Below are 19,849 nucleotides of genomic sequence, written 5' to 3'. Positions count from 1 at the left end.
AGATGCTCTCAGCAGTACGAGGGCTCTCTGTACCTCCTGATCCCCCCCAGATGCAGCCCCCGTGGCCAGCACTGCACCAGTGGTGCTCAGCGCTGAATCCCAGCCTCAACCAAGCCAGCACAGCACCCGAGAGCAACGCAGGTGCAGGCACTTGTCAGCTCTCCGAACTCTGTGTTGGAGGCTCCTCCTGGCTCAGGACAACCCCAGTGAGCTTCACATAATGCCTGACACACACCACTGTCCCTTGTCCAGGTTCTCCAGCCTTGTGTGTCTGCAGTGACAGGGCCAGAGAGAAGGATTTGTAGACCAGAGCGCAGACACCTGGATATCCTCAGTCTAAGCCTCCTCTGTGCCACTGCGACTCAGAAGGTGCAGAGCTGCTGGGGGAGAGGACTGCAGCTCTTCCTCTGGCATGGGGACCTGGTGATGGGGACTGGAGGAGGTGGGATGCAACGGGGCTTGCTGCTCCTTACCTGGAGTCTGGTAGTTGAGCCGTCTCATCTCAACCGGGTCAGAGGAGTGGGCCAAGAGCGAGTCCTTCAGGCCGATGGAGTGCTCATCCTTGGAAGAGGGGGAGTGGGCCCTTTTTCTGTGGGCAGAGAGAACAGAGACAAGCAGGTGAGCTCTGGCAGAGAAGGGCATGAACCACCCTAGGAAAGAGTCTGAGTCCCTACATCTCAGATACCCAGCTCCATCTCAGGCTCTTTGGGACTCTGGGCAAGTCACAGCCTCCTCTGTGCCTCCGGTTTCCCATGTATGAAACAAGAAGGATCATATTTAAGCGATGGCAGAGGTTTGATTAGTGAGGCACTTTGAAATGCGACATTCTGCATAATATTTATTAGACAAAAAGCAGACAGATGCAAGATGTTGTTTCCTCTTACTCTTTCTAGGAACTATTTCCTGTAGTGGAAGGATATAATAATTTTTTTTCAAGTATTAGAAATATTTAAATATAGAATGCTGTAATATAATAGTGTAAAGGCTCTTCAGGGTATGTTTTATTGGGCCATTAATACACGTCTTGAATGGTTGAAGGCACCCAAGGCGTGTATTAATGGAACAATAAAATACACTGTTGTCTCTTCATGCTATATTTATGCCTAGAGCAATGCCACCACCTCAGGCTGTTGCTGGAATTCACAGGCAAAGCAGGGACAGATCCAATCCGAAAGTGGACAAGTGAATATTAAGGAAAACCTAATACCACAATAAGGGTTTCTAGTGATTCTCTAAGTCCCACTTCTTGCTCTATGTTACAAATATAGTGGATATACCCACGTAGTAGAGAAGGGTGTGGAGCAGGAGCAGGACAGCAATACTCCCTTCTGAGTCTGTGCTGGCCCTGACGCTTTGCCAATGTACTGAGCGTGCAGCGATACTCAGAAACTTTGTCTTTTGCCTACAGCCCCAAAATGGATTTTGCCTGTCGGCAAATCTCAACAGTCAGCCTCTGCTTTTGCCCCCCTTGTGAGGCATTTCGAAGCACCCTGAAGGGTTGCCAGATTCTGCACACAGGCAGCTGCATCTCTGGATGGTAGTGACTCTGAGTCACATGAAATGCTCTGCAGAGGCACAGGGCTCTGTCACTTCCACGGGGAGCTGTGCATGCTGGGCTGGCACTACTAAGAAGCAATTAGGGAAAATTTGGTGTATAAATCACGAGTGAAACCTATGTTCCCTCTGTGGCTCAGACTGTGGGCAAGCTCCATCTGCAGCCTGTGGCTGCATCCATCACCGCAGTTGTTCAATGGGGAGCACCAGCTTGTGAGTTTTACACTACTCTGAGTCATCTCAAGCCTCCTAGCTGCCTGGACTGAGACAAAAGAGCTGAAGGACTGAGAGCATTGACAGAAAGAAAGGAAAATACATGGCAGATAAATAAAGCACTGTTTCTCCTACCAGGAGCACAGCAGGGTGTGCCATGTGCTACTGTGTGCCAGCCCCTGAGCCCTTGAGCAAAGTGGTCCAGTTTTTCTGGGGAATGGGCACACCACATAATTAATGTTTGTCTCTCTCATTAGCTTAGTCAGGGCAACTGCTTAACAAATCTCCAGATCCCAAGCTATCTGCTGCTACTCAGCTTCAATTCATTCCCATTGTAGATCTGACACTGTGAATACGCTGCACAGACACCTTTGGGAGAAAATGTCTCTACAGAGAAGCTGGACAACAAAAACATGAGGGATTACACAGCATCATCCTGAGCACCCAGGTGGTGGTGGAAGGGGATACGTTGCTGCTGCATGGGCTGGGACACAGCAGGGCTGTGAAGGTCAGGTCTGAGCACAGTGGTGCTGGTTCATGGTGCTCCAGGCTCTGGGATAAAGCCAAGCTGGGCACAGTGTCCATGGGGCCCAGGTATAGAAACCCCCAGGGGGCCATTTTTTCTCCTCAAAGACCAGCAAACACTTTGTTTCTTACAATTGCCTGGTATTCGCTCAAAGCTTCATCATTACAGACTGCAAGAATGCACCTGCGTTCTTGATGTAACAGCTCTCAGTCTGAAGTGACTGAGAAAACAAAGAAACATCAACAACTGCTGGTGGTTGTTTTTTTGTTTTCATTTTGGTTTTTTATTTTTAATTTAATTGCAAAAACAATCTGGGAAGTCTTTACGTTAGAACTGCCTCCCTAAGAGCTGTGAGAGGCTGACAATTGCTGGGAGGCTGATACCTCTGAGGAAACAAAAGTCTTTGTAAATTCCCAGAGCTGGCATGCCCTACGCTCCTAAAAACAAAGATGCCCCTTACTAGCTTCAGGCTTAATTTTTTTAAAAGGGAAATAGACTTGGAGTTTTAGCAAAACAAGAAGATAAAATGGATTCCTACCTTTCTTGTTTACTAGATCCAGGGAAGAGCAGAAACAAAAGAAGGGAGAAGATCACTGACACAGAAAGGCACTGACTGCACATGCACAGCAGAGCTCCATTTAATCAGATAACAAAGCCAGCTCCCTTCCCCAGGCTACAGATACATATGTAAATATAGAGTCCAGGAGGAGCAGAACCTTGGAGCTGAGCTGATAGAGAATGACCTACTGTAATTGAACAGGCTACCCGAACACATGCAAATGCAACCTGTGGCTCCTCGGGAGGACTAACAATCACCTCACACCACAGTTACAGCCCTAGCAGGACTGCTCTGCTACGCAAAAGCAGGTGGTTGCTTCAGCAGGGAGCAGAGAGCGTGGATGGTCCTGATCTGGTAGCCAGGAGTGAGCAGCCTCAAGATGAGAGCTCCTGCTCTGATTTCACCCTGTTACATCCATGTTCTCACCACCAAGACTAGGTTCCCCAGTCAAAATTCACAGCAGTGGGGGCACCTGCCAGGGATCACGCTGGCAATTTCCAAAGAAAACCAGTACTACAGATGTCCCCAAGGCTGCAAATCCAAGCTGTGAGACCAGAGAGCGGCCAGACTGGCTTTAGAGACACGGCTACTCTCCTCTGTCCCACTGCTCCCACATTTCCAGAATTCATAGCAGCAATGTGTCCTGGGGCTGATATTAATTACCTTCTGAATACCCAACCCTTGTGCTCTCTTTATAAAGCAGCCATCTGCTGTGCCAGGTAGAGACGTTCCTCCTTCCCGTGACCACCGAGGACTGTCTTCAGAAAACCCCATATCTGAATGCTACAAGGAGGGCCTTGAAAGTGCCATCACCTGTACTGCTTGTGCCGTAACTGCTATGACCTGGACTAGATCTCACCTTTTGAAGAGGAGTATAGCAATGACAATGATGATGATTAATATCACAGCCAGGACGGGTCCCATCACCCACAGCATCTCCGGTTCATCCTGCTGCTTTGCTGAAGCCACTTCCATCACGATCTCATCCGAGTAGGGGCTGGCTGCATATCTCTTCTGAACAGCACCGGTAGGAGAGGGAGAGAAAAGGAAGCGTCCATTATGCTAAAGCAACAGCTATATCCCTGAAATGCAGAGGTTTCCCCTTGCTTCTGGCTAGCAGGGAACGGTCACACTTCTCAAACCCCTGCAGCACACCACAGGATCCTCCCTCTCTCAGCACCAGTGGAGGTCATGCCGTGGAAACAGTCTCTTCCTGGTGTGAAACGTTCCCAGTGCCAGCAACGTTCTGGCTAACAGACCTGGCCCCGAGGTGCCAAACTGGAGCAGCCCAGCTAAGAGCCACTTGCCAGCCCTGGATTCTCTCAAGCCAAATCACAAGTTTTTGAATCCCAACCAATTGCACAGTGGGGCTGGCTGATGATTCCTAAGTGGCTTATAATACCTGCTGTGCTGATACCAACACATCTCTCCAGGACACGGCTATATTAGGAAAACCCCTGCTGGGTTAGGTGGTTTTCTTAAAGAAACAAAATGACAGGAACATTTTCTATCTGATGTCTCAGCCCTGATATAAACAGACCCTGGAAAGGGGCTCATGCTCACAGGTTCCTTTCCAGAGACTTCCGCGATCTGGCAGTCCAGTGATTTACAACCCAGAGGGACAGCTTTCTGGCCCCACCAGCAAGGCAGGATTAGCAGAGACCCGAACCCTTCCTGCAGAAAAATGACACTGCACCTGGCTTGTTCTGCTGCTGTTGCTAAGGCTTATGGAGCTGTGCTGGCCCTTCACAGCTCAGCCATGCTGGGTCAGAGGGGTTAAACGCTGCAAAAAGAAAACCTTCCCCCCTGTTAGAAAGGGCCAGAGCTGTATCACTTCAGTGCCTGTGGCTTTTGAGCAGCACCTGCTGCCCTGCAATAGGGAGCCAGAAACGCTCTGCTCCTGCCATAGAAAGTTTCAGTCACTGAGGAGGTGCCTGCAGATCTATACATTGTCTGGTTTAAGGCTGAAGTCTAAACATGCACTTCATGTCTGCATGCATGTGAGGGGAAGAAAGGGAAAAATCAAGTGTGCTGGTGTCACACAAATCTACATCTTGATCTCCTCTCACAGGTGCCCTTGATCTCAGCCAGCCTGGTTTCAAACACGTTTGGACTACAGAAAATGCTCTTATCTGTGACATCCTTCTGGCAGCACGCACAGGTGCAGCATCCTGCCCGGTCTCCTCAGATTTATCAGCGGTCACAAATGCCACTGGATGTAGGAAGAGCATGGTGGGTGGTTGCTGCTTCGTCCATGAAACCTTACAGCCTTACGAGACCCTCGTTCAATGACCCTGAAACAGCTGCTGGCTCCTGGTTCAGCTTTTTCCTAGAGAAAGTCTGCACAGGATCAGTGCAACCCATTGGCCTATTCCTATGCCCTCCTGGACAGTTCGGGAAGGAGGACAGGGAGTCAGCAACAGCTTTGTCTGAGCATGGCGGAGAAAAGAAGATGCTACATCGGTGGTGTGAGGATGGGGCAGAAGTCCTGGGGCTCCCTTTTGGATGGGAAGGAGCTACACTGTGAGGAAGGCACAAAAGCTTTGCCTGTGACTACCCATAAAGGTCAAGCTACATCAGGTGTGGTGATCTGTGCAGTGAGGTAATGTGTGCATCCATCTCCAAAGCTTTGTGCAAGGGGCAAAGATTCATATTTTTGCAGGCACTTTGGGAATGGCTCATTCCAAGAAATGACAGCAGCAGAAGAGATCAGAAGGGCTGTTATCTCAGTGGCATTTCCGAAGGCAGACTGCAAGGTGCAGGTGCTCCTGCTCTCAGGGATGGTGTTTCAAGCACACTGCCCTTTGCCTTTGAGGAATGGTGATGTTACACTTGCCTGCTGACACCAGAGACACAGCAAGGAATTTGAGAGGAGCTGGGTGGGGGAGATAGTGCACAGCCCTGGACAGAGTGCCTCATGCTTCAAATGAAAATGGTGCGATGCAGCAGGGGATGCAGAAAGGTGGTCTCTAGGAGCAGGGTAGTAACTGCTGGCTGGTGGCTGACTGGAGGGCTGTGGCAGATCTGTGCTAGGGAGGAGATGATGATGATCTGGGATAACTAGTTAAGATCATCTTTTATTGGCAGGGATTGCCAGGATAGCATATCCTGAGGCCTCTGCCTTACCCTGCTGTTTATCTGTGACTCTGCTTCCCTCACCAGTGTGCACGTCTTGCCACAAAAACACATGAGCTGGATGAGTAATGAAGAACTTGACCAGCCTTAATGAGCCATTACAAGCAAACAAGGCTGAGGAAGGAAGCCGCGGTTTGGAAGCTGACCAAAGGATTCTGTGCATATCTATTATTTCCATTATTTACACGCAGGCTGCAGCTACTGCCACCACCACCACTCTTGCCCTCTGTGTTTACAGCTGGACACCGATGCACAGGTCTCCCGTGCTGCTCCCTGCTTATTACATCAGCCGCTCCCGTCCCCTCACATGCCCAGGCCCCGTGTGCACGGTGACACGCTGCCGACTATGCCACGGCCCATTTGCCTCCAGCAAGGAGAGGCACAAGAGCAGGAAACCCTACGCAGCAGGAACATGTGCAGCTTTGCCCTGCTGACTACCCAGTGCGATGGGAGGTGAGTTTGTTTGCTTCTCCAGACATCACCTGAAGGTGAGATTCTGGCCAGAGGGGCCTGTGAAGGCACGTTTGCAGGGGGAGCATCCTGCTCACCACAGAGCCTCAGCAGCTACTGTGCAGTGTAGGAGTTCAAGGGGGTGTTTCCCACAGTCACTTACTAGAGCTGAAGCAAAATGAGGACCTTTCCAACCCAACCATGTGTCATGCCCTGCTCTGGGCACAGTCCTGCAAACCACAACTGAGCTTGTGTAGAACACGTGTTGACACTGCCTTCCACTCTCACCCGTTAGGTCAAACGTATGTGCCATTTCCCTCCAAAAACAACATATATCAAGTCAACTCCCACAGATGCCTCAGCTTGTTGACACCAGCTACGCAGCCCCACTTTCCTCTCTTCAGAGAAAACTTCATCATCCCAGCTCACAGTAATTGTTCACCCTGCCTGCACTGAGCGCGCTCTCAGCTGTGCCAGGACAGACCGTGTTCCCCCCAGCAGAACATCCTTACCGTGTCTCCATCCTCCAGAGAAGCCAGCACGAAGCAGCGATAGCTCAGGTCTTGAGACAGGGGCTTGTTGTAGAAACCTTTGTAGTTCTTCTCGTCACCCAAGGTGAAGGTCTCAGGCAGCACATCCACTTGAGCAGCAATGTAGGGCTTGAGTCTATCTGCCTGGCGTCGCTGGCGCCTGCTCTGACTCCCTTGGCTTATGGCCTCCAGCAGCTGGGGACAAACAAGGTGCATCACTATTACTTCGCTCAGCGTGACACCGCCTTACGCTGTCACCTTACCGGTTGTAGGACTCAGCAGGGTGGAAGGGAAGGGAGGAGAAGATACTGGGTTTGATTTGGATGTGGTGGTAGAAAGAAACCAGAGAGATGCGTTATCTGGTTAGGTGCTGCTGGGGCACCCATCTGCAGACCCCCACTGCAAGCACCTCTGTCAAAAGCTCAGCTTTGGGCGAGCCCCGAGCCCTGGGATGCTGACACAGTGTCAGGGCTGAGACAGCCTGGCTGTGCCTGTCACCCTGAGTCAGTGCGTCCCAATGAGGCGAGGGAACCGGGCCACATTCTGCAGCCCAAATATTGGTATGGACAGCAGCTCGTGCTCTCTGTGGACACTGGGTGTGAATTACAGCCTACGCTGATGTACAGGGGAAAAGTGATATTTGCTATCTGCCAGTGCTTCGATATTTCACCTGCTGCTGGGTTGCAGGCATAGCTTTGTCTAAATCACACAGAATGATAACAGATTTCATGGGATGTTCAGACTAAAAATGGAAATTTTCATAGTCAGCCACAAATTCATGAAAAAGGAAATAAACACGCAAAAATTCAATTACACTGCTAAGAAAGACTCTCAGATGTTTAAAGATGTTTTTCTAATGAAGAAAAACCAATATCAGGCTTGGAACAGAAATTCTAATTTAAAATGAAGAAGGAGACATGAAATACATTTCACACATGAATGTATCAGTGCAGCATTGTCAGGGCAGACAGGGAATGTCAGCGGGGCCGGGGACAGTGATGTGCACACAAAGCCACGCTGCTGAGCTGAGCTCACTCCCTCTGAGGAGGAAAAGCTGTATAAGGCACCCCCCAGCTCTTTCCCATTGCCGGTCCACATCCTTGCCCTCTTATGAACACTCACGCTGGAGCAATTTAGGAATGCTATAGCTTGTCATTGCAATATCACAAAAAAAAAAAAAAAAAAAAAAGGAAGGAAAAAAAAGAAAAAAGGGATGGAGTAATCTCAGTTTCACAAATATCCTTGTAACGGCAGGGGAAAAAGGCAGAAAGATAGTTTTTGGACTGTGGAGTTTGCTCCTTACACATATCTCTTTTACCTTGGCTGAAATTACAGCTAAGCTCTTTGGGGCAGAAATCAAAGCTGTACATGCATGAAACCAGAGGGGTCCAGTTGTGATTGAGGCTGCTGGATGCTACTGTCACCTACATATGTAACACACCCCAAAAGACTGCACCAAAGGAATGCTAGGCTTGCAAAGTTCAGATTCTGAAAAATTAGAAAACTAATATTGCCTGTGCAAAATTAACTCAGCTGTCTTACGGATGTGCATTGTGTTACAATCCTTGACTGCACAGTCACATACTGTCTTTTCTGTAACTCCCTTGCTTTGTTCAATACACAGGACAGACAGTGCTTAATCAAAGAGCAGCTATTCCGTATTTTGTTTTCTTCTTTCCATTATGCAGCCTTAGGCCTTGTTTATTGCTTACTATTCAAATCTAGCTCTGAAGACAAAATTAATAATTTCCTCGTGGGCTTTTCTCTGGTGCTGATCACTGTAATATTACAAGTGCTTCACAAACATTAATGAACTTATCTTCCAAATATCCATATGAGGTGAGATGAAAGTGATTTTCCTAATTTTACAGATGGAGAACAGAGATGCAGGGACATTAATGTAAAAAACGCCCACTAATTTTGAATGTCAAATTGAAAAGACATTGGCTTGTTTTGTTTTTAAAGAAAACTTAGCATTTTTTTAATAGTACTGTCTGTATCCACCAGAGCTCCTATTGACTTTCTCTGCAGCTGGGGATGCTTAAGCTTTGCAAATGAGGCTCCAGGATCTCAAACTCAGCATTCAAAAAAAACCAAGAACATGTAAAACAGTGGCTGCTAATGAAAATTTTATCTTAAATCATTTGCCCAGGACTGAAACAGAGCTAGAAAGCAGTTCTCTCAATAGCTTTCAGCCACCTAAAGCTCAAAACCAAACCATCCTTTCTCATCCTAGTCTTCTACTTCTCATGACATCTTCCAGTTTCTGAAATGAAATGATGCAGGAGACCTACAGAGGATGGTTCTCCATCACACAATTGTGCTTCATGTGTAGAATAGATCCACCCCTACATGGCCTGAGCTGGGACCCCATGGAAAAGGCTGTGCAATCACGCAATTAAAGATTAATCATAAGCCGGGCTGACTTACAGCTTCTAACACTTTGTAATTTCTGAGTGCTTCAAGCTTGCAACTTTGTTCTCTTAATGGACCCTTCCATGTGTGATTTCTTGGAATTTTTCCTTATTACTTTGGGGGTGGTGGTGTGGTGGGGAAGAGAGAGCCCACAAACCCCTTGTGTGTGACTCTTCTGACGCCCACACAGGTACCACGCTACTGGTGCTGGAGGACTCCTACGTGGAATAAGCTGCCTCTTGGAGTGAATGGGCTGATGAATACTGAAAGCCTTTAACAAGCAAGTATGAAGGGAGCTTTGCAGGTTTTGTTGGGTACTAGAGAGAACTCTTTATCCAAACTGCAGGCTCAGGTCCTACCCAGAAAGAGAGAGAAAAGCCTCCTGACAGAACAGCGTAATAAACTGAAAACAGTACCTTTCTCTCCTAGCTTGTTTTCAACATCAGCATGGTTGCTTCAGCTGAAAAAGGCTGCAAAGAGCGTACAACACAAGACAGGATCTGTCCCAATCAGAGCTATGAGACACTCAAGTGTGCTCTCCTGATGGGGCAAATTCTGGGAGGTGGCTCCTCCCTTGCTTGATTCCAGCCTTCTTCCTACATGCTCTCACTAGCCAAGAAAGGCTGAGTGGGCACGGCACATCCCACAGCTCCCCCTCTCTGACGCAGAGCCTGCACCTATGTCCCTGCACCCATGCTGTTGCCAGGAGGCCTGGGCAAGGCATCCCGGTCACTGGGAGCCATCTCCATCACAGCAGCTGCTGGAGACTCCTACCTGGTCCAGCTCCATCTCATCAGGTGTCCGCCACCGAGCAGTCGGGCTGCTGGTGCTCTGATCCGCTGGCACAACCACGATGTAGTACCACCTGAGAAGGAAGGAAGGAAGGAAGGAAAACGTCAACACTGGACCCTAAGTCATCTCTCTGGCAGGTCACCGAATAACACGTGCCATACACCTCCCAAGGACAACCTGCTCCTCTCCCTGCCCTGTAAGCAGGAAAAGGGTTCTGTAAGAAAGAGGTTGGTTTTCCAGCTGCACCAGAGAAAAGAATACTCCTGTTAGCACTCATTAGGTTAATGAAGATCTACAGACTGTGCTCCAGAGGGTGGTGCAGGAGCTGTAGAAGGACATTTATATAATCGGATTGTAGCAAGAACCCTGGGGGAATTGTGCTTCAGCACAAGGATACCACAGTAACGAATAAGACTTCCACAAACTCGCTTTTTTAATCTCCTTGAGGCTTTAAGCATTATTTATTTAAAGGATATTATACAGTGTCAGAGAAAGTCCCTCCTGATCCTCAGCTGCGTTTTTGCTGGTAGCATCTGGAGTATACCCGCCAGGGTGAGGGCGAACTGTCAGAGAATTGTCTTAATTTTATTGCACATAAATATTTGCTCAGAAAGAGCCAGCAGTGTGATCCCATGCTATGGGTAAATGCCTGGCTCTGTACCACAGCCTGCTCAAAAATTCACTCCCAGGTTACAAAATCCACAGGTTGCCAGAGGTCTGACCCTGCCTTTTTTCCCCATCTCTAGTCCCCCACCCTGCCTTCTCCACCCAGGCACGGCACCTACCTAACTGGCACAGTGGTCTGGACTTTGGGAAGGGCGAGTGTGAATTTTCCTTCCTGCATGTACTTGTTTGTGGCGATGGGTTTGCTTTGCAAGACGTCAGGAGCGGTGCGGATTGAGACGAGGTGCTGGAGCCCCCCAGCACTGCTCCCACGGTTCATTAGCACAAAAGAATAGTCTGTGTCTGGCTGGAGGTCACTTATGAGTTTCTTCATCGAGTGGCCGTCCACCTCCACGCTCTGGCTATTGTACAGAATCTGAAATAGGAAAAGGACACATTCATGCAGCTGACAGCCGCTGATGAAAACTCACACTCAAAATAGCAGCGTTAGAGACGACAATTTGGCTCTGGGCCCTCCCTCAGGTGGCTCAGCTACGGTGTGCTTCGTAAACAGCCATAAATCTTTAGTTAAAGAAGAGCAGCCCCCAGCAGAGGGTTCAGTCATGCTCCCTGTGCCTCGCAGTGATGGAGCAGAGAGGGTCATCTCAGCAAAGCCTGGGCGGCCGGTGCCAGCGGTGAGGCTGGTGGTGCCACACGTGTGGCTTTTCAGCGCCGGGACCAGGGAAGAAACCAGATGGCTGCGCCTTGCCTTCGCATGGAGATGAATGGGGCTTTGTTTCTTGTCTCTCAAGGCTACAACACACAATATGCTTTTGGTGTAAAATCCCGTCTGCTTTAAATTGGTGTCATTTCTGTGTCTACCAGCTGATGCCTGATCGAATGGCTAATGCAGAACATCCCCCTCCCAGCAAGGTGACCGGGGGTGGGAGGAGGTTACAAGCCTCACCAATGATCTGACAAATCCCGTGCAGGGCTCACAAATTGGTACCCGAAACAGTGCTCTGCAGGTGTGACACCCTGTTGCCATGACGACAGATGCTGGTGCCGCGCCAGCCGCAGGCAGAAGATTGGTGCTGCTTTTTGCTGCTGTGCTTGCAGCAAGGGGCTGCTGGGCAGGGCAGGGCTGTTGGTGGCCCGTGGCTATGGGCAGCCCCCTCGCCTGCCGACACCTCAGCTTTACATTTTCTCAGCGCCCTGTTGCAGATACGCAGGACCCCCATCTCCCCCAAGGCACAGCAGCCATGGGCACTGCCGTATTAGCTGCACCAAACAGCCTGTCTGCCCCGGGAATCTCGATCCTGGTCTGGCAGGAACAACCGCTGTACCCCAAAACCCTGAGTGCTGCCTCTGCAAGGCCAGAAACTCAAAACAGTTCCTGGCGACAGAGTGCAGAGCACTGCAGAGACCAGAGGTTGTGTCCCAGCTGTGCTAAACCAGCATGTTTCCTTCCACTGGGTGACCGTCCAGCATGGCAGGGGAGCGCTGGATTCCTGATAGCGGTGCAGAGACACAGCATGCCAAAAACCGGCAATGGCGGAGCTGGAGCATGTTAAACCATGGCAGCTATTACGTGCTACAGGCAGAGACCACACAGTAAAACGTGCTCTTTCCAGCAGCGGCCTCGAGAGAGAGAGCAGACAGCTCTGTGGAAGAAAAATTACTTGAAGTACAACAGATTTTTCACCAGCTGAGCCTGCCGTTCAGGCTGATGTAGGCAGCAAGGGAGGGACCAAACTTTCCTTCCAAGTCACCTTTTTAGCAGGTGGCAGAAATCTGCGGAAAGCTGTGGGCTTGCTGGGACAAAGGCAGCTGATTAGCACTGCTTTAATATTTAGTGCTGGAGCTGGGAGGAGGAGGGAAGCCCTGGAAAGAGATCTGAAGGACAGTGGAGCACAGGGACCAGGTTAGGCCTGGAATGTGCAGCTCTGCTTCTGCGTTATCCAAACAGCGATACCCACAGCATGCTTCAAAACCTCTTCAGGTCACTTTGCATGGAAGTCGGGATAGGAAAAGAGCTGCAGCTTTTTTGCTGCTGAGAAGAGACTCCCAAGAGGTAACAGAGCAGCAGCGAGGAGCCAGCAATGGAGGAGAGATGCAATCAATCTCGCTTGCTGACATGCTTCAGTCTTCAGGGATAAACTGCTAAAATAAGTACCAAGTACTAAAATAACAGAGGTTTGCAGGGACAAAGCCCCTGCTGGCTGCCTCACATGCAGGAAAGGCTGTCACAGGTAGGATGGCTGGAAGGAGTTGTCCTCTGCTGTGACTCCTGAAATATTTTCTTCTGTGCTTTAATTTCTTTCTCCAAAGGCATGCACATCAGACGGGTGCTAAAGTGAGTGAAAAAAGTAAAATGAAGAAATGCTCCTTACAGTGCCGAAATATCAGATATTTAGTTGGCAGGTTTCACCCTGCTCTGACACAGAAGTAGGCACAACTAAGACAGGAGCTTCAAGTCATCTTAGCAGCTGTGCTGTCTGTCCCAGCACCACCCCTTGCCATGATAGTGCAATAGTGCAGGTCCAGATACTCCAGATGAAAGCATGTCAGGAGTGTCCTGAGGGAGCAGCGGGACCTCACTTTATGTGCTCCAATACAGACTTGAACAAAACCAAACTTCCAACATTAAGAGGTATGCTGGAAGGATGCAAAGCCCACAAAGAGTTCTGTTGCCTCTCAAGTAAGACTTCTCATTATAAAGTCTTTGCTAATAAAGGTGTCATCAACTGCTTCTGTGTGTGCTTCAAGGGAAGACTCTTGCTCACCAACTGCCTGTGGATGAGGCCTCTGCTGGGGACGTGGCTGTTCTCCTGGGGCAAGATGAAGCAGAAGAGATGGCCACGCACACCAGTTCAGAATTTCCCTGCTTGCTCTGTGTTGGAATCAGCCAGGACACAGTCTTTGATTCAGTCTTGACAAGAGATGATGATTTTTACTGCCATGCACATAAATTTGTGTCCAAAGACGGTAAAATTGGCATTTGAAATGCTTTCCTGAAGCGTCCTTCGTCATCTCCCCTTTTCACAGTTGCTGTAGCAGCAGTTCCACGTTCCTTTACCTGCCATAACACATTGTCTTCTCAAATGTTATGCACCATTAGTTAAGGCCTCTACACAAACTTTACAATAATGTAGGGGCTCAGAAACAGTCATTCGTGTGCAGCTGAAGACGCCTGGGAGCTCAAGCAGCAATCCTATTTAGAGGTTGCACCATGGCCAACTGGTAAGTACTTAAGTCAGCAGCAAATTTGGCCCAAGGGCTCTGAACTGCCAGACATGCTGACTGCCCCATGGATTGCTGTAAAATGTCATTTGTGCTGCTCTTACTCACAAGAGAAGATTTGCGAAGCTAGGTGGGTCCAAATGTCACCGCTAAAGGTCTGTTGCTTGATTTTAAGGCAGTAAAAAATGTATTGAACTAAAAGATGAAATGACATGTAGTGTGCAACACCGGAAAACATAATTACTCGATGAAGAAGTAGATGAGGTTGCCTTTTTTGGGGGCAGGAGTAATTACTACATTCTCTGGGACACACTGTGAGACAGCTCGCCCCACCATTCTCAGGGCTTATTTCTGAACCTCTATCATAGTCATTTTAAAAAGTGGTATTCCTTCTCCCATTTGTAAAATGCCTTCTGTTCTCCTCTTAAGTTGAAGAAAGTGTCTCAGAAAAGTGCAGTTTCCCCAAGGAGAAGGTTGTATCTACCTTGTACTTTCCAGGAAAGCTCCAGAACAGCTTTCTGCAAGCACACTGGAAAAGAAAAGGAAGAATGTCCCTGGTCCACAACTGCTGGGCAACATTTTACAATGAATTTATCTCCTGGACCAGAAGAAGCTGTGAAAATTCCCCAAAGAGAACTCAAACCTTCATTATTGATTTGGTAGCAATGAAACTTCCTAAGGTCTCAGTTCATCCCCTATAAAAAAAAATAGCACCAGTCCTGCCTGCGCCTCTCTATTCATTGACAGAACAATATCTACTTTAATTAAATCTGTTAAAGTAGAATATGACACCCTTTGGGACACAGATTTAGCATGAGACTGTTTATCAAGTGTAGATAATACTAATTGTTCCCATGGAGATTTATCTGCTATGCTAGTTACAGTATTAGGTTCTGGCCTCAGCATCCCATGTGTCTGAATTAGAGGAGAGAGGTGAACCTTGTTTATAAAAACACAAAGTCCTGAAGGTTACAGATTTCTTTCAAGTGGTAGAGTCAGCAACCTGGAGCTGACCCTCTCCACTCCTGGCCTTGACTCACGTGTGTCTGCAAGTCTGGGAATATTAATAGAAAGAAGACACTATTAGAGAAATATCCTTGTAACACTCTCGTTCGCATGACTGCTCTTCAGTTAGCAAGTGGCTAATGCCATCTGCTCCTGTGTCATCTGAGGGTTAACCCGCAGCAGGGCCAGACCCTGAGTCACCCTCCCTGTAAGCAGTCGCAGCTGAGAGGCTGAGACAAGGCATCAGCACTACGCCCTTGGCCCCTGGCTACCTCCAACCACTCCACCAACCCTATGTGGTAGTAATGCTCCAAAGGTCACACTGTCCCTTCCCAGCACTGCACTGTCAGACAGATGTGGGCTTTGTGCCACAAGAATAAGGCAAGATGAAGCAGACTGGTTCTTCAGCAGGGTGCAAAGTATCAGGGATCTGTGAAGTTCCTTGCGGCCAGATGTCTGAACACTGATCCTAATGCACCCTACATTTGGGAAAGCTTTGAATAAGCACGAGGTCTTCACAAAAGCCTTGTCTGCTTCAGCTAAACTCTGCATGTTAACAAGCGTCTGGTATTGATCATAGTAATTCAGCTTTAGGATTTAAACAAGGAGAGTTAGTAACAAGGAAGGGGAGGTGCTCGCACACTTTGATGTGGATGCAGTTCAAGAATTTCCTCTCATTCCCCTGGCCATGAATCCTCCACAGCTCATGCAAACCTCGCATTTGTTCTTTAGGCACAGCATGGCAGGGGCATGTACAAGGAGAAAGGGAAGTCACGCTGCTCCCATCCCTGGCCACCTTCACAGAGGCAGCAGATAGCTGCTGAGACTGGGTGGAAGATCATCCTTGGTGATGTTACGTGTTGGTCTTGTTTCTTAAGGGAGAGAAGCTGCACTGAGTTCTGCAGAAATTTACAACACAGTCAAGTCTTTTACCCAAATCAGTGATCCGCACTGGGGGATACACAAGAGCAGGAAGAGATCAGGTCATCAGTGTTGCCTTGCAGCCTGATGGATGACACTACATGCAGAACTGTGCTGGAGAAAAGAGTGCAGCAGCGATTCCTGCAGAGTTCCCTCTGCACTGACACATCTTGTGCTGCTCACACCTGTAACACCTTCTGGAAGGGCGATGATGCTTCTCTCCCTCACTCCCTGAGATTATGCATCTGCCCTGACGCTCAGAAGTAACTCATAAAGACAATGCAGATGTTTGAGACAGGACACGTTGCAGATGCAGTCATTCTTAGCTTGATTCACTGGCTGGTTTTCAGACCACTTTATCCTGGTGATCTCTTCCAATTAAATCACATAACTTTTCACACTTCAACTCCGAGCCAGGCATTAGGACAAGCTTGTGTAACTACTGTCATGGAGCTTCAATGGCCAGCCTGGCCGGTAAGGCCACAACCAAGTGATACCAGGTAACAAGATATTTAAGAAAGCTGATGGAGGAGTGAAGCTCTGATTAGGACTGTGTGAACAACCACCACAACTGGCCATGGAAAAAGCATCAGTGATTTGGGGGGCTGGACCAGTTTCCATTTCCCTTTGAAAAGGCAAGTAACTCAGGGGCATTATCAAGGGAAGAGTGGGTATTTAGGAAAAGTTGCTATGGCAAAGATGGGTTTCTAGTCGGATGGTGAGAAGCCAGAAATATGTATTATGATCCCCAAGACATCCCCATCCTCAGACTGCCTCTGCCCAGCGCATGCCTTCACTGCTTGGTGTTTCCTGTTGGTGTAATTCAGCCATGAGCCAAGTGCCTACTGGCTATTCCACAACTGATCAAAACAGAAATAAATCAACAAAACCACATCACCTTCTGGCCTAAGAAGAATGACAGGAGGGAAAGCAAGCAGCAGTGTGGTCTACTGTGTGCCATCGTTCATGTACAGGTGCTTAAATGCAAGAGTGGCTCTCTAACCTGGGCTTGGAGATCTGAGCTCCACAAGACCCCAGGCCAGGGAGCAATGCGACCCTGCTCTGCTGGTCTCTTGCCTGATAGCCTGAGAACATCATGTGGCAGGTCAAGATGCTGCTTTCCACTGCCCTGCCCACGGTCACAGGCAGAGCTCCCCATCCTCTGCATCTCACCCTTACCTTAAAAGGCACTGCAGATTTATAGGAGTCAGGCACTTCCCAGCTCAGCAACACAGAAGTTTTCATGACGGCATTGACGCGGAAGTTCTTAGCAAACACTGGAATGACAAACAAGATATGTGAGCACTGTAAGGCCAAGTCAGGAGGGAGCCAGGGAGCAGCTGGGCTCCAAGTCTCTCTTTGTCTAACTCAGCAGCAGAGGTCAAAGAGTTCAGCAACAGCAGAGAAGTGAGAGATGAGGAGAAAAGAGCAGCAGCCTTTTACCAAGTCTCCAGTCTCCAGCAGAGTTTCGATTTTGACTATACGGCATCACAGAAAGGAAGTTGTAGGCTGAACTGTAGCCTTCCTATCTCCCTCCTCCACTCACACTCTCTTGGCCCTTTTCCATGATCAAAGAACAGTGGTGCTTGGGTACTGGATCTGCAGATGATCCTACCCAGCCACTTGCTCCAGTTCAGGCAAGAGCCTTTCATGTACAGATAAAACACCAAAGTGTGCCTGTGGAGCGACAAAGGCAATTAAACTACCACCAACGCCCCTCTCCCCCCAAACGGCAACTTTAAGGAAACCTTCGCTGAACTAATTTTAGACTAGGGAGCCACACAGTACCTGTTCTCATTAGTCAGAGCCTCATGAACCAAAGCAAAAGTCCCTGTCCTGCAGGCTGAGCTTGCTGTTAGGGCTTGTTAGAGGGGCACTTACCTTGCTCAACAGGCATGGTCCGGGACTGGATGCTGGGGCTGAGCGGCCCAACCCCCTTATTGGTGCGGGCCCTCACTTTGATGTCGTAAGTGGTATCGGGCTTCAAATTCGTCAAAGTGATACTTGTGTCCTTGGTGATGTTAACCAGGTCCTGCTGGCTATTTATGTCCCTGTATACCACTGTGTAGTTGACGATCTTGCCATTTCTTTCTGCCAAAACTGGGGGGTCCCAGGCAACCTCTGTGGTAGAAGTGGTGAGACCCACCACGCGCAGGTTTTGTGGGAAGCCACTTGGCACGTCTTCTGCGGTAGTGATCTCCTTCTCAAACTCCTCTCCTGGGCCAGCTCTGTTCTTGGCAGACAATTTGAAGAGGTACGTGGCCCCCTTGTGCAAGTTGGTCACAGTGTAGTGATGGTCTCTCTTCCCAAAGTCTATCGTGTTCATCTTCTCCTCATCAAGACGTCTGTACTGCAGCCGGTAACCCAGCAGCTCCCCTACCATCTCCTTGGGTGGGTGCCACTGGATGAGGGCTGTGTTCATGGCTGTCGTGCTAATCATCATGGTGGGCTTCCCCGGGACTGCAACATAAACACACAATGACCATCTATAGCCTGCGAGGAGGGGAAGGAAGGATCGCTTCCGTGCTGCTCAGTCCGTGAGGATTGAGGAAAGTGGGAAAGTTCAGACAACAGAGTGAAGAGGACGACAGACAATTCAAATGGATAGAGGCAGACCAACCCTAATCCGGTGGCGAGGGAAGCTGGAGCCAGCCAGCCCTTAGCTGCCATTTTCCCATGTGTTGCCATTTAAACAGGGAATAAATTCAGCCATGGCCAGCCCCAAAATTCATCCCCTTTTACAGGAAAGGTTTAAGGTACCTCAAAGCATCGCATTTATCTCAGAGAAGATCTGAATCCCATCCTCCCAATCAGTGGTCTTCAGCTAGTGCACAGCACCAGGCCACGCTGGCCCCAGCGCACTGTACCCAACAGACACACAGAAGCCTGAGTCCAGCGCCCTGGACTGTCTGGAGGCAGACAAATTTCATCCTGAAACCTTGCAATTTTACCATCTGCAGAGGCAGTGAGCAGAGCTGGGCGGGCTATTTGCCATCAGAATACATTTTGGTTTAGCTGATGAGCAGATTCGTGAAGTCAGTGTCGATGTGAGAGGTGAACACAAGCATTCCACAGGATTTTTGCTTATGCTGCACAAGTCAAGGGGTGTTGCTGTCACTGGTTAGGAACTGATGACTTTAAATTGATGGTTTAATACCTTGATCTCCTTCTGTCAAAAAAGGATGTGTCTTCACTTCACATCAGCTCAGATTTGTAAACAAATCAACTGATAGGGAAGATACTCAGAATCAAAGGAATGGGGCCATTGATATGAAAACGAAAATGGGATTGTAGCCAAACCTAGTTAAATATCCTTGCACAGTTTTGCAATGTATGAGCACAAAGATGAGCACAATATGTATTTGACAGAATTATGCCCCGATTTTGCCATCAGAGGGCGATACCAGCACTACCCTTGAGGTCAAGCCTGCAGAAGACCCTGTACGAAGGGAGCTCTGGAGTGCTTTTGTAGGTATTTAAGGCATACAATTACTCTTCCACTGCCAGTACCATCCTCCTTGCACTCACAATACAATGTCTAACAGCAGCTGGTATTATGGGACACATTATTTTCAAAGCTGATTCCAAATATTAACTTTAAATGTGCACCATAACATGGGAAGACCCGCTGTGGTTTACAGTGCAACACTGGGATGTTTAGGAAGCTTTTCCTGTTTATAGGACAGCTGTAGCAATTTGATGAACAGAGCGTACATCATGGCAAAGCACAAGGGAGACAGCATTTGAAATAGTGACAGTGGAAACTACCTCTGGAGCTCCCCATATGCAGCACGGAGGAGCTGGCAAGCTGTTCCTCGTTTAAAAGCACCAGGAACAAACACTCTCAGTTTGTACAAGCTGCATTCCCCTAATAACAAGTGGTAAATACTGCTCCTGCGGCTG

At 48.7% G+C, this 19,849-nt stretch overlaps 1 protein-coding gene across 3 annotated transcripts in view; it reads right to left on the bottom strand.

Moving 5' to 3' along the window:
* PTPRF (protein tyrosine phosphatase receptor type F) overlaps positions 1–19,849 on the bottom strand; it is a 382,739-nt gene that overhangs the window by 32,217 nt on the left and 330,673 nt on the right. For all 3 annotated transcript variants that reach the window (XM_065657671.1, XM_065657672.1, XM_065657673.1), the window contains 7 exons: positions 17,828–18,406; positions 17,126–17,223; positions 10,960–11,213; positions 10,157–10,247; positions 6,950–7,162; positions 3,712–3,866; positions 474–589 (listed from right to left, as the gene is read on the bottom strand). In XM_065657671.1, coding sequence (XP_065513743.1) covers positions 474–589; positions 3,712–3,866; positions 6,950–7,162; positions 10,157–10,247; positions 10,960–11,213; positions 17,126–17,223; positions 17,828–18,406 — 1,506 coding nt within the window. The remainder of the gene's footprint in view (positions 1–473; positions 590–3,711; positions 3,867–6,949; positions 7,163–10,156; positions 10,248–10,959; positions 11,214–17,125; positions 17,224–17,827; positions 18,407–19,849) is intronic.

This window comes from Caloenas nicobarica, chromosome Z, assembly GCF_036013445.1.
Source record: "Caloenas nicobarica isolate bCalNic1 chromosome Z, bCalNic1.hap1, whole genome shotgun sequence".
NCBI classification, from domain to species: domain Eukaryota; kingdom Metazoa; phylum Chordata; class Aves; order Columbiformes; family Columbidae; genus Caloenas; species Caloenas nicobarica.
This window is presented reverse-complemented; position numbering and strand designations above follow the sequence as displayed.